Source organism: Numida meleagris, chromosome Z (genome assembly GCF_002078875.1).
Source record: "Numida meleagris isolate 19003 breed g44 Domestic line chromosome Z, NumMel1.0, whole genome shotgun sequence".
Lineage (NCBI taxonomy): Eukaryota > Metazoa > Chordata > Aves > Galliformes > Numididae > Numida > Numida meleagris.
This window is the reverse complement of record NC_034438.1, coordinates 28126716-28141993: the sequence shown is the minus strand read 5'-3', so window position 1 is coordinate 28141993 and position 15278 is coordinate 28126716. Positions and strand designations below refer to the sequence as shown.

At 38.2% G+C, this 15278-nt stretch overlaps 1 protein-coding gene across 1 annotated transcript; it reads right to left on the bottom strand.

Annotated features, from left to right (window-relative positions):
* On the bottom strand, positions 1147 to 8256 carry LOC110389768 (monocarboxylate transporter 13-like). The gene is made up of 4 exons (XM_021380669.1): positions 8055 to 8256; positions 4872 to 5264; positions 3093 to 3893; positions 1147 to 1373 (listed from the first exon to the last, which is right to left on the bottom strand). The coding sequence occupies exons 1-4, from the start codon at positions 8254 to 8256 to the stop codon at positions 1147 to 1149; spliced, it is 1623 nt and encodes a 540-aa protein (XP_021236344.1).

Below are 15278 nucleotides of genomic sequence, written 5' to 3'. Positions count from 1 at the left end.
GTGTTTCCTTAAAGAGCCTTAGGATAACTGAAAGGTAAAACTAAACAATTCAGCAGTAGAACTGAGGATATTTAGATTCTCAAGTCTCATCTATTCTCTGATACCTCTCTGTTTTTGTAGTCTCCTATGGTCTATTTCTATGATTAGCTGTCTAGAATTAGAAAGTCTTTTCCACATGAGATAACTCTGCCTTGCTGTAAATTATATCAATTTTTAACTGTCTACACAAGGAAAGGAATTAATTGTGTCTACTTTATCTTAACCTATTACAGATTTGAAGACTGTTTTCATATTCCATACAACATTTTGTTTTCTAACTTGGACAGACTTTTTCTTCTGGCATTTTATTTTTAACCTTTATCATTCTTGTTCCATTTCACCCTTTGCATTTTATGTACCCCTTCCAGTTAAAGCCTTGCAAGCATCGTTCTCTCATCTATCATACCACTGCACAAAAACACGTTTACTATTTTTAATATTCTGTTACATTTGAGAGTCTCACTTGGTTTGAAGTCCACCATAATTTTAGGTCTTCTGCTGTTAATTCTGCTGTTAATTGTCAGTCCTCCATAAGTGCATTTTTCTTATTACTTCTGATACTTAGGACTACCTTTCTCTTTACTGAATCATATTACTAATGTAATTTTCCACATTTATGAGGCTTATTTGGATTCCAGGCATGCTCAGTAGAGTAAGTGTAAACCATTATCTCAAAGCTAAATTCATGTACTCTTGATTTTATATCCAGTCTATTTAATGATCAAACTGACTACTGCTTCCCCAGGCTAAACATCTGTGAGCTGATATATTTTTCTGTTTGAAAGTGATGGCTGTGGTCTGTATTTGGAGGGGAAGGTTTCTGTCTGCTGCGTACATGCTTCAGGGTAATTTTGTTTAGATCCTAGCTTCCCTATCACAGCCTTGTGGGGCTGTGCTGAAGACTTGTGAAGTCAAAATGCAGTTCCAGCATCGAAATAACATTGTGACAATGGTTATAGGTATTGTTTGCCTGTGAACTAACAACTTTCTTCCTCTGTTTTAAACACCCCTACTCAAAACATCCATCATTAAAAACATCCTACTAATATTGACTTTCAAGAAAACAAAGCACTGCTGTAAGTCTAAGTTGCATGATGTCCAATGTAGTCACACCACTACATCATGGTCTTGATACCTTCTTTTCTGAAGTTTCAGGAAATGAAAGGAAGTGTAAGGTAATGCTGACTTCTCTGATTTAGTATTAGTCTGGTTTCCTCTTTCACTTCTTTGTTGAAATTGATCTAAAATGACTAAAAATACAGCTGCTAGGATGAGAGTGGCTCCTGCCATGTAGAAGCCTGCTCTGTAATCTCCAGCCATGTCCACAATCAGACCTGGATAGAGAAAAAACAACAGACAGTAACGTGACTGATAGAAAACAGGCCAGTGTGAATTAGCTCAACAGTGTGAACATATCTTCTCATAAAGGGAGCTCACTGGCTACATACCTGTCTTGCATCTTTTTACACCATGAAAGCATAAAACATTGCCCCATTTTAGCACTCTAAAATTTCAAACAAAATTCACTATTCATCTACCTTGCATACACAAATTGTTAGTAAAACAAAATGCTACATAGTTTGAAATACTTTTCAACTCAAAATTTATCATGCAATAAAAGCAATGTAGAAAAATAAATAAATCATGCAGCTTTGTATTTTAGGAGCTCCATATTCGACAGTTGCTGTAAGTTGGACCACAGCTGTAGAGCGTGAGAGTTTAGAGGAGGAAAGGAGAGGCCCTCTGGTGGCGACAGAGTTTGACAAGTTGCCTATGACGTTACCGGCTTCCCCATTAATCATTTTTCAAAAAGTCATCGACATCAATGAAAGAAAAGACCTTGGTTTTTATATAGCTTTAATCCACATAACACACCTGAGACATCGTGCACTGTACTGAGGAAACAGAAGTACAGTAGTAGTGCTGCAGCAGTGCACGTGGTAGTGAGTACGGCTCAGTGTGCACAACTACAGGCTCATCTGTGGGCTGGTGAAGGCTGCTTCTTTGGTCAGCCTTCATCCAGTAGCAGGACCATTGGAAATTTTGTCTGCATTTGGCCTATTCTCCGGCCCTTGCTCCAATATAACATCAGTCCTACTAGGCAAAATAAATTTGAAATAAAATCTTTTACGTATTACTCTGAAAGTAAGAGAGAAGAGTTAGGAAAACAGCAAGGTTTCTCTCCACTTCTGTACCTTCTTTTCAGCTTGCTACGTGTACACAAAGCGGTCACATTGATACCCAAATAACCAGTACTAATGAGCAGGCACTGTATCTGCAAGTCTCATTACAGTGGTTCTTTATTCAGATCTTCCCTACCTGACTCTGACACCATTCCCTTTCAAATTCTCCATAAATCTTCCTAGTTCCTGTACTTTCAAGTTGAATTAAAATACTACAGTATTCAGTTTGACCCATTTGCATCCTATTATATGGTGTCATTGCCACAGAAATCACAGTAGTCTGTGAGGTCTGTCATTTTATTCATTGCTCTTTGGATGAAGACTCAGATTCACTCTTGACATGTTACACTGGCCATTTTTCTACCACATCACTTAGTAAAGTTCCCACAGCCATCATCTAGTTTCTCTTGCATTTTCCAAGATGAACCTTGTATTGCTGCTAACAAATAAACCCATGTGCTATCTCATTGCTCGCTTTCTCATCTCACTGTTTTTTTATGCAGATTCCCCATATATTGTACTGGTTAGCTCAAATGCTGCCTGAAAACAGCAGGCATCTCTGAATATTTCCTTGAGGTACACATAGCCTAAAGGTTCAGGCTGTTAAATGTGATCGTCTGTAGAAACCTTCCCAACAATAGCAACATTTATGCAATATGATGATTCTCAAATTCCAAAAACTCAGCTGCTTTTTCTCTGAAAGTATGTATCTGCTGTGTGTCCCAAATATATGTTTTCATTACTTACTTGTGTGTCCAGACACTCCTGAGCTAATAGAGAAGGAAATCTGGCTCCAGATATAAATATTTCAGTTTGGGTGACCATTCCTCATTATTCTTGTAAACTGTATTTAGCAAAGTATAAACTTACCAGCAAGAGGAGGCCCCAGAAATCCTCCAGTGCTTCGAATGAGCATGAAAAGCCCTAAAGCACTGTCAAAATCTGACATGCCCACAACTTCTGCTAGCACTGTAATGTGAACAGCGACGGTTGTGCCGAAGAAAAATCCATAGAAGCCAGTGAATATTGCCAAGGACAGGTAATTGTTAGCCAGTGGCAAGAGCATCAAGGAAGTACTGATCAATGTAATCGTCATTGTCAGTAAATGAATAGTTTTCATAAGGTGGAGATTGGCATACCAGCCACATAGCAGTCTGCCTGCAAAATCTACCATAGCCAAAATGGACAGGAGAGATGCAGTCCATGATTCGTCTATTCCTAGGCTGTAGCTAAGTGGAACTAAAAATAACGGAGGAACGAAAAAACTCATTGCAGCTAGTATGCCAAACAAGGCATAAAGCACAAATTCTGGTCTCCTCAGAAGCATCCAGTTGAAGGTTCTGTGCGTGATGGTAGACTTCTCTTCTTTGTCTGTCTTAGTTGCACCATTGCCTGGTGGTGGTTCAGAGTGGCTCACCTCAAGACGGCAGCTGCTTGTCAGGGGACGCATCAGTATTCCACAGACACAGATGTTGAGCTGGGTGCCACCTATGATCAAGAGGGCACCTTTCCATCCGTACTGACCAATTAACCACTGGAAAAATGGCCCAAATGTAAATGCAAATGCACATTCTCCAGCACTGGCAATAGCATTGGCCAGAGCTCTTTTCTTGGAAAAATAATGGCTAACAATGCTGATGGCTGGTGTCCATGAAAAGGAAATCCCAAGCCCTGAAAAACACCAATACACGTACCACCAGTTAGACACTGCTGAGGTATTCTGTTAAGCTGGAAATTAAAACAGTCAGTGCTCCTATGTTTGCAAAGATAGTAACTGGGATAATAAAAACATTTTCATTCCTAGTGAAAGAACCAGCTCATTTGTATTATGTGCTACAGTCTATTTGTGGCACTTGTTCTGTAAGAATAGGTCGTAAGGTCCAAAAAAACCAAACAAAAAAAAAACCAAAAAAAAAAAAAAAACCAAACCAAACAAACAGGAGTATGATGTATACACAGTTATATTCCCTCCATGGAAAAAAATAACAACAGGTGTTTTAACAAATTTGAAGATGGTCCTAGATCAGATCTCTGGTTAAGCTGAGCTGTGTTCAGTATCAGAGAGTGAGGGAGAACGTGAAGGAAGATGGTAGCATACCAGCTACTGGTACTGTTCATTGTCTTGTCAGACTGCTTGGTTTCAAATCTGCTCTAATTTGCTTTAATTTTAATGGCTCTCTAGAATCTACTAAGGACTGCCGAAAAACTCAAATTCCAGACATTTCCAAGTATCCATTGTAGAACTGGAAATGGTTTCTTTTGTTCCCTGCAAGCTTTGCTTCCTGCCGACTTTCTGGCCTGTTTTTACTTGGAGTGAAGTACTGCAGTCAACTGAAAGCTGGAGAAGGCACTCAAAATATAGGATCACATAACAGAAAGTACAAAGTCTGGGTTATCCAGGTCCATGTACTTCAGTATGCTTTAGGTTCCTCAGGCCTTCATAGAGCTATCAGCCTCCGATTAAAAACACTTTTCAAGTTCCTACTTCTAGAGTAGGAAAAAAGGGAAACAACCTTTAAGTATAGTCACTGGTTTTAGATGTTTATAAAATCAAAATATAAATCAGATTTAAAAACTCCTATCATTAGCATCCTTTAAAAGGGCTCTGAGCTGCTTGTGCAAGAAACCCATAAATCCATAAGGTCATACCCTGTAGGAAGCCAGTTGTTGCATACATCCAGATCATGTTGAGCCCAAGACAACCCAGTGCCATTCCTGAAAATGCAACAAGTCCTCCAGTGATCACAACCGCCCGATGGGTGTATTTTACACATAGCGAGCTGGCAACAGGGGCTAGATCAACAGAAAAACAGGAGCAAGATAAATAAGTTAGGAAAATTGAGCAGACCGACATGCCTGAGCAATCAAATAAAGCATCTGCAGAAGTAATAGCTTTATTGTGCATGTCAAGCCCAGTGGCTCTCGCGCATGTGTGAGGGAGAGATGGCCTAGTTCTGTTGTATTCTGCTGTAAAGGAGGATAGATAGAAATCTGGGCTGACAGAGAAATGGCAGCACAAGTTTAAAAACGAAACTCCCAAATTTATTCAAAATACCACCTATTCTATGAAGGTGTCTCGTGTCGGCAGAGTATACGTTTTCGTGAAACAACAACGGCCACTAGATGGAACCCAAGTAACACCAATAACCTCTTGTACCATTCGTCGTCCTGTAGGACGCACCTACTCTGCTTCTGAAAAACCGCCGGTATTTTGGAAACTGGAGTTCCAGGATATAAAGAAATTCAGTTAATGAGTGTTTTGTTTACAAACTGAAATAAGTAGGGAGACAATGAATAGATGGCAGTCAGAGAGGGAGGTTTTATAATAACTTGTAGGGGCAGGCAACTGTACTTTCACCCGTGTTAAGTAAGATAAGAAGTGACTTTGATAACTAAAACAAGTGAAATAAACCTGGCAGAGAGGTATTAACAGCCACAAAAGCTGCAGGGAGCATGCTGTCTGATAGAAGAAATACAAACTATAAACATTCTTTCAGCATTTACATCGAAAGTACAAGCATTTGGTAAGCACGTAAAATTGATAAGAGAATTCAGTAATAGTCTGTCAGATGTAGTGGAAGGGATGAAACAAGAAAATGTGTATACAGCCAGAGAATTATATATATATATGATGAGTAAAAGAAGAGAAAAGTAGTCTGAAGATAACTAGAGGTATCCATGGAAGTGCTTAATGATGGAAGTAAAATCTGCAGCTGGAGAAGAATTGATACACAGGGCAATATTTTTTTGTAGAGAGAATGAGAAGAAATAGGCAGAAATTCAACTTGGGGTAGCAGGAGGAAGAAAGGAGCTAGCCACAGAACTGGAAACGGAGTAGATAACAAGGGAGCAGAGTCTGAAAGGATAAAGTGCAATACTCAGAAAACTTGCAAACAATCACAGTGCTAGGGAGAGAGGTAATGGAAGAGGCACACTAAAGGAGGCCTATCTGATGGGGAAAAACCTTGCTCTTGGTAAATCAAACAGCCTGTTGCAGATGCAGATCCTCAGATAGAAACGTGCTTTCCTTCTATGCAAGATGCAGAGATGCTGTTGAAAATATCCAAATGGTAAAAATTAGTAATTCACTGATCATCCTTCATACTGAGCCAAATTACACTGAAGGTTTCACAGTGGAACATGTTAGGAAGTACTAAGCCAGGCCAGGAAAGATGCTTAAGGAACTGGAGGCTGAGGTGATCTTCGCCAATAAGTCTTCTGGTCTCTATAAATGAAGCAAAGGCAGAAGGAAAATTACTGAGTGGTGCAATAATTCATAAACTGCTGTATGGAAGAGTTTTAGAACGTTTGATCATCAAGCTCTATTCACTGAAAGAGAATTACTCTCAAATGTTTTCAAAGAATGAGAAGTAGTTTCTGATGAAAACTATAACTGCTTTCTTTGAAGTACGCCAGACTAACACCTGTTTAGGCAACAGCAATTTTGCTGGTATATATAAAAAAATAATAATAATTTTAAAAAACTATGAGATCTTATCCTCCTATATTGGCTTTTTTTTTTTTTTTACTGCCCTAAGTTCATATGTCTGAATAATAAGTAGTATCACAGTTAGGTCAGGAATAAGTCTAATTTGTAAACCAAATTGTTAGATTTTCATAGAAATGGGTGAAAACACAGGCTTTTTACTGATTTTTCAATTAATTATTTCTGTCAGAATGAAACAATACTGCAAATCAAGCTTCAAGTGTTACATCTTATGGAACTAATAAAAACTTGGCAATGTATGATTTTCTTTATCTTTTGACACTAAATTTGAATTACTCTTTTGTTCTTAATATATTTTTTCCAAGAAAGATCAGTTGTTCACAGTCTTTGTAAGTACTAGGTGTGAACTGAGTGGGATGTATATAATTACACAGTATCTATACAATGATGTGTCTTCACAAACAAAATTGTAATAAAATTTATTACGTAAGGATACTTACTTATTGCAGTTGTGTATTTATATGAGAATATGTGGACAGGACTTTACAAATTCTGTGCAGTTCTTGCCTGCACGTGTTTGAAATCTTCACCACTGCAGTTAAAGATGGCCCAGTTCACAATGGCACAAAAGGCTCTGATTACTAAGCAAAGAGCCAAATGCAGTGCATTTTATTTTCTTCCCTTCTTGCTTTGGTAAGATGGAGTATTTGACCTGATCCAATAGCTCACTGTATTTGACTAGTATATAGTTCTCTCTCTCTTCCCTTACTCCTTGGTTGCTGTCTGTATGGTTTGTCTTCCTTTTCCTCTCTATGGGTAAACTGATTTTTTTTTTCTTTTAACCTCATGAGTTTTCTGCTAGATAAAGAACTTGGAATTAATTTCAGGGGAGGAAGGAGAGCCTGAACTGGCATTAGGCAGAAGGAGAGGGAAACATTGTGGAGTGAAAAAGGAGAAGAAATGGAGGGAGTGATGTCAACATTTTGGTTGCAGATGGCTTATCTAATAAGCAGGGTCACAGTCCCTAGGTCTTAAAGTACTTGGAAAAATTGTAGTCACTGTAAAATCATGAACTTGCACAAACTGGTTTAGAACTTGATCCAACATGCTCTGAAGTTATTATCATCCCTGAGTTTGATACGAAGTCTGTAGGAAAACTGACTTATGAGACTAGGTACATACAGTTCTCTAAGGTAACCAAATTTCTGTGTATATGCAAAGAGTACTCACTACACCATTTAATGTCTGAGGCAAGGATACTTTTTTATAAGAGGAAGCAAATGCCAATTTTTTGAAGAGAGAGAAGAAAGAAACACTGTCCTTGCATGTCTTAATTTTGAAGTTAGGACTTAAAACCAAAGTGCTAAAGGACCACTTTTACCTACCTCCTAAATGAAAGGTGGCAATAGTTATTGATGTGATCCAAGAAATGGTGCTTGCAAGTTCATTGAAGTGCTCCTGGATTTCAACAAAGAAGAGACCAAAAGTCTTGAGGACAGCAGCAGTGAGGCCCATCACTATGAAGGCTGACACTACCACAACCCATCCATAGCCACCATCTGGTGGATTGCTGTCTCTGGTCTGCATCTTTTCTGCTTCTCAAATCTTCTCTCAGTTGTGGTTTGATCTTTTACTTTTTTTTCCTGTGGTAGTAGCAGTTGCGGCAAGGATCTTTAAAAGATCTGCAAATTAGTAGAAGGCCTAGTGTTAAATAAAATAATTCAAATAGTCTTGAAATGGTTTATACAAGTAATTACCAACTGAAAATAAATTATGCATTGCAGTAACTTGATTGAAAATACTAACCAGAAAACAGATGAACTAGGAGATAAAGACAAGTAAAAAGTAAAAGGAAGAAAGTTAAAATGTTACAAAAAAATATTCAGGTGTGAAGGGTAGAAAAAGAAAAGCATGCCAAAATGAAAAAGGGACAGAAGACCACTACAGGCTGTGCTGAATGGTGCTTTGAGCAATGTGGTCTAGCAGAAAGCATTCCTGCTCATGGCAGGGGGTTGCAACTGGATAATCTTTAGGTCCTGTCCAACCCAAACCATTCTGTCATTCTATGGTGACGGATGTAAGTTCCAGGAATACTGCAAAAAAATTTTTTTTTCAAGTTGTTCTTTGGTTCTAAAGTTCTACATGATGTTGCAACTCTGACTACAGAGTGTAAATGTATAAACCTTAACACAAACTCATGAAGATTATTTAGAATAATGCTTATGACTTTTCATACTACTCTCTGTGCTCCAAATTCAGAGCCATTGCATAATTTCTTAGTAATTCCAGTGGCAATAAGTCTTCTGTCTACATAAACAAGATGTATGCAATCTCAAAAAATTGTACTAACATGGAAATGTATGTTATTCTGGTCTCGAAGCTGCACATTAAAGAACCAGGGCTAGATGTGGTAGTGGAAGTCTAAACATTAACTGCACATCTTTAAATATTAGAGCACCTTTTTACAGCATGTTATGGATACTAAAATTTTGCCGGGATACCACAGATAAATCTATGTGGCAGAAAACTTTGGAGGAATATTTTTAAAAGTTCTTTGTCTCAGGAAACCTCTAAGCTGCAAGTTGTCAGAAACTTCATGCTTATGATGTTCTTATACAAAAACACCTCATTTGGGCTTGAACTAATATTTGGACGTTAACCAGATATTTTTATAGTGTAAGTAAAATTACAAGGAGTAATGTGTAAGAATTTTGGAATGATCTTTGTAATACTTGAGCATTAATAAATATTGATGGTTCCAGAACTGCTAAGCTTTTGTGTAAAAGTATGGGGCATCTGTCTACTTGCGAAAACATCTTAATAGGCAAGTACATTTTATTAAATACATAACTGAAAAGAGCACTTTAACATTTTGTGACATACTTGGAGCAGCCATGCAGTGCGTAGAAGATGTAGGATCTGTCTGAGAGATGGAAACATTCTTAATTTTTTCTTGTTTCTTCGTGGGTACAAAAACAACCACAAGTGAGCATTTATACTAAATGTAAGAGACAAAAAAAAAAAAAAAAAAGAGAGAGAGAGAGCTTGCACAAGAAGCAGCTATATTCTAAGAATGAGAATGTGAGCTAAACATGTTCATAAAGTACTTACATTTATCTTCCTTGTGTGCAGCAAGTGTTTAGGGAATCCTTACCACTAGAAGCCATCCAGTACAAAGCAACAGCCACTAGTCCAGGAGAACTTAAATAACTGCAAAAAGGTTGGGGTAAAGAAGCTATCAGATCTTTGAAGAGATCAGAAGCAAAAATATCCTGCTGCCTTGCGTCTGGCTCAAACTTCTGGCTAACATGTGGCACTGGCTGCATTTGCATGACAAACATAGCCAGACAGATTCATCAGTTGTGGAAGGTCTCAGAAACATCCTGAAAAGTCTTAAAACTCAGACACAAGAGAGGAAGGAATGTCTTGTGTTTGGGCCTATTTGAAGGAATCTGGTTTTAATTCCCACAGTTTCTGGTTGACCTTCAGCAAGATATTCAATCTTGCTGTAACTATTCTCTCAGTCGTCAAATAGAGCTAATACAATCTATGGTCATGAATTTTGTGAGATTAAAAATGTTAACACTTGTATAAGTGCTCAGATACTCTAAGAAAATACAGAAACTTTATCAAGCTGTAGCCACGTCTTATACTGCTAGGCTCAAGTGTCATGGTCATGACTTGTTCTGAGGTACTGGAGAACACAAAAAAACCCTGCAACATTCAGGCAAAATAAGCCTCTCACACAGAGTGATCGTGATACTGCTGCACTCTGCACGGACATGCCAGGGAAAAGGATTATGATTTGTGCCTCAAGACAAATAGAAGAAATCCTGCTATTTACCTGGCAGCACCCTGAATTAAAATAAGCATAATAAAACCTACTACTTCCTGACACCACCCAAGGCTCTTCACCTTCATTAGGCTAACTCTGCCCTAGGAGGAGTATAAATCAGGCTCTGCTGCTTGTAAGACTTAAATGAACACTTTTTTTTCTTATTACAAACATATCTTCTATGTCACTGCCCAGAATTCAGTCTCCAGTCTGTTTTAATGATCAAAGTCTTACATGTAACTCCAAAATGAAATGGCTATTTCAGTTGCTTCCAAAATGAAATTACTATTTTAGTCACTTGATTAATTAATGAAGCTTTTGTCTCCCAGGTGCCGTACAGATTTGAAAGTAGTGCAGGTACATATGTAGGGAATTGCTGAAGTGCCTGAGTTGAGTAAAAGAAAGCTCAGATGTTGCAATGGGTGGACACGTTTCTGAACACCGTATTCTGCTTTCTCCAGTCCTTCACTTGCAAGTGAAAGCTGGCTAGAAGCATGCAAGAAAAACACTCTGGATTTCTTTTTACTTTTAGCTATCAAGCAATGTTAAGTGGTAAGTTTTTAATATTTTCAAGTTTTTACCCTTGCCCCTGAAAAAGGCTTTTGAAGAGAAAGAGGGAAAAACCTGGAGGGAAAATGCTCTATCTGCTGCGCTTGGCCACACAGAATATTACTCACGACTGTAAAGCCATGTGTGGAAGAATTAGTACCCTCCCTAGCATCCCACTGCCTCTAACCTCCAAGCTTTCTCATGGCTGTTGGAATGTATGCCCCGTGAGGCAGGGAGCTGCAGCTGTTTTTGTGATTGTGGAGGTGTGTGTCAGAAGAGCAGACAGGTCTGCCACTAGTAGCAGCAACCTTATGGTGAAATTTGCCAGCAACGATGCCCTGGCAAAAATGTAACCTATTTATTGGCAGCCACATGCCTACAAAGACACTCACACTGCATGAACAGAGGAATTGTCTATTCATACTCCTTAAGCTCTCTGAGCTGTTTCTGCTTTTATTCATGTTAGTGACACAGAAGATTTATAAAATAATAATAATAATAAACAATATAAACATTGTCTGACTGCTTGCATTTTAGGATGTCATATAATGCAGAGACTGAATCTTGCATTATTTAGTTATTTCAAGTTTTGTGGTCTAATTTACTTATTACAGAATAACAAAGGGGTTTAATGTCACAGAACATACATATCACAGAACAACTTGATAGTGGAATCACGAAAATGCTACTGTTGCCATGACTCCTTGTCTTCTTGTTTTCAAACAATCCATAACCCCCCCCAAATAATTGTACAATTTCAGTGCATGGACTCCCTAAGAGAACTGCACTTAACAGAAGAGCACTAATAAGGCAAGTATTACATTTTTGCATGCTCAGATGAAGAAATGTCACTTGCTACTTGTTTTTTTGGCTTTGTCTTCCGGTACAAATGTGGTACTTTATCATGGATTTGGACTTAAAAAAAAAAAAGAAAGAAAGAAAAGAAAACAAAAACAACAGTTATGTCAACAAAGGCTAAACTATTTCCACTAAAGGCTGATACTGAGATATGGCTACTACCAAAATGATTTAGATGTTGCCCTGTTCTTCATAGCGTCCAGTATGTTTTGGCTTTAGGAGAAAAACAATGTTGATAACACACTGATGTTTTAGTGCTGTGCAGAGCCAACAGCATTTCAATTTTCATCTTCTCATAGTGTCCAGACAGCAGAGGAACTGGTATGCACATGGAGCTGGGAGGAGACGGAACTGAGACAGCAGACCTAAACTGTAGACTGTCAAAAGGCATATTCCGTACCATGTAGCATCATGTGAACTGGCTGGGCATCAGCTGGCAGGTGGTGAGCAATTGCATTGTGCATCACTTGTTTTATAACTATATATGTCTATAGTTATCATTACTATTATTTCTCTCTTTTCTGTTTTAGCAAATAATTTTCATCTCAACCTACAAGTTCTAATTCTTTATTTCTGACTTTCTTCCCCATCCCATTGGGCAGGGGTAAGTGAGGGAAAGACAGTGTGGTGCTGAGCTGCATTCTGGGTTAAACTCCAGCAGATCTTCAATAAGTTTACAACAGACTAAAATAATCGTTTTTTTAAATATTATATTAAAAGCAAGATGCAAAGAATCAAGGAGATAAATGGTAATTTATGCTGAAATTTCCTTTACATATGTGCCTTTGTACACAATGATGGAACAGGTACTTATTATGTTCGTCAATTTCAGATACCTTCTGTTCTTCATCTAAGACTCAGATTGATCTGCTGATGCACATGTGCCACCGCAGTTCCAAATACAAAAGAGCTGTGCTAGGTACTGCTCTTCAGGTAAAAAATCAAGAGGACCTCTCCATAAAACTACCCTTTCTAACTTCATTAACATCATCTTGGTAAGAGTGTGTTCAATAAATGTGATCTATAACACAATTTACTGTTATATCAGAATGGAAAAGAGTCACCAAATGCTCTAGCAGCCAGCTTGAAGTAACAAAAATTAAGTACTGCATAAAGAAATTACCTTATTCAGATAACCCACACTGTGTGGGAATAGTTCTTCTTTTACCTTGTAGATGCATGTAAGTTCTTGAGTGGTGCTGCAAACCTCTGGGTCATGTTACACATCGTTCCTTGTATGCACGATCTAGATGAACGAGCCAGTCCGTCTCAGTCAGGACAGGTAAGTTGTTTGACTTTAGAAGGAACCCATCACCACTCCCCAAAATTCAGTTGGCTCCACCTACACTCAGAAAAACCAAGTTCTGTCATGAACTAGAGATTAGAGAAATTAAAATCAGGAAGGGGTGAAGGGAACAGTGTGGAAAGGCAAACTTTATTATACATCTACATTGTGTTGATACTAGACTTGGACTGCTGTCCTAAGTTTTTATTGAACTCAATTGTGCAGCCAACCAAAAAATTCAGATTCATCAGCCAGCCTCAAACTCCCTAGTATTTTGAGGCAGTTACTGCTAGTGTTTGTTCAAATATGAAATTAATTTGTCATTTCTCTCCTGTTGTGCTCTTGGACAGATCTTGCTTACAGTTAAGCATCATATAGCCTGCATCAACTACAGATTCCAAGCCTGCAACATGCATGATCAGAACAGTTTGCTGCACTCTTCAGGCATATTTACCTTTGTTGTGTGATTTTTCTATTTTATTTTAATTTTTTTTTCAAAGGATCTCAGTTCCTGAGATACTGTACTGCTCTGCTGGATTTCAGAAATCTTTTACATCTCAGCTTTCCCCACTATTTTATGGTGATTATGTTTGTATTTCCTAACAATCTGCCTTGCACTATACTCATGCCTATACTATAGTATAGGGGCTGGGAGTGAAGACAGAGTTTTGTTGCAGTAGTTGGTTGCTTTTTATAATCTTTTTGTTCATGCATTATTCTGTTTGTCTTATGACTTGACAAGTAATCTCTGTGGTTTGTGTGAATTAAGGAGGATGAATGTACAAATTGGTCAGTTGAATTACGTACTTAAGACAGATGAAACTTTTTAGATTTATGGTTTTTTAACCTCTGATGTACTTCATGAGAGACAAATAGCTCCATAACTTTGGGGCTGACATTTGAGATACAAAATAGGAAAGGAGAAACAGTTTTCAGTCTGAGGACTGACAAAACATACCAGGTGCCTGCAGAAATTATGTTTTTTAAGGCTGGAGAAGACAAAAAAGGGGCAAAGAAAAATTATATAGTTTCATAATTTGTTTAAATGTCCAGTGCTGACAGTATATTTGCTGCCATCCCGTTCTCACCTTGCTGCTGCCATGTGGACCTTTACACAGTGGACCAGACTGCTGAACAGATCTGTCTGGTCAAAACACACTATAGGAGCAGTTCTTCAATTTGGAGAAATTCATTCTGCGCCTTCACAAAGCAGAAGGCAGAGAAAAGTGGCTACAAAGTAAACCTGGCAGATAAGGCTGCTTAATCCAAAGGAGAGAATCACATGGAAATTGTGGGACTATTAGTAGATATATGCACTTTGTGAATCTATGAAACTCTGTTTGCTAGTCTAAGAAAGCAGCTGACTCTGGAGGTGCAGATGTAGATTATTAACTGAATTGTGGACTTAAAGACAAAGTTTCAAAGTAACCTGTCAGCAACGACACTTCCCATGCCCCCTCTCACCTTCCTTACTCCTGGTGTTGGAGAACAATATGTGTAATGCTGCACCATTTCTGTCTGCAAGCCTAAGACGCCTTGAGTTGTAGATGTCTTTACACTACATATTCTTATGGCCATATACATACATACAAACATACATATATTTACTGGGTTGGTAGGACTTGTTTTTTGCAGAGAAGAAGATTCTTTCCCTCCTAACCCTGTTGACCTATATTATCTTTTGGAGTCCTACTGTGATAAAATTTACCATCTACCAACTGTATGTGCACAGGTGGCTGAAGCCATATTGTCCAGATTGTTATGCATATGGTGGGGACTGTGACAAACAAAGCTGCATCTCACTTAGAGCTATAATCCAGATGGAAACAAACAACAGTACAAATGTATATTGTTCTTTATAGCAGAGATGAACATTCTATGGTCTCTCTGGATGACCTGTGCTACTGTTCTACCACTCTCATGGTGATTTTACCTTTTCTAACATCTAATTTGGATTTTTCTTGTCGCAGCTTATGACTTAAGCTTGTAGTCCTTTTGCTGTGCCAATGCTAAATGGAAAGCAAAAAACAATTCTTGATATAACTACTGCAGGCCTACTGAGGGCTTGGGGAATTGTTTTAC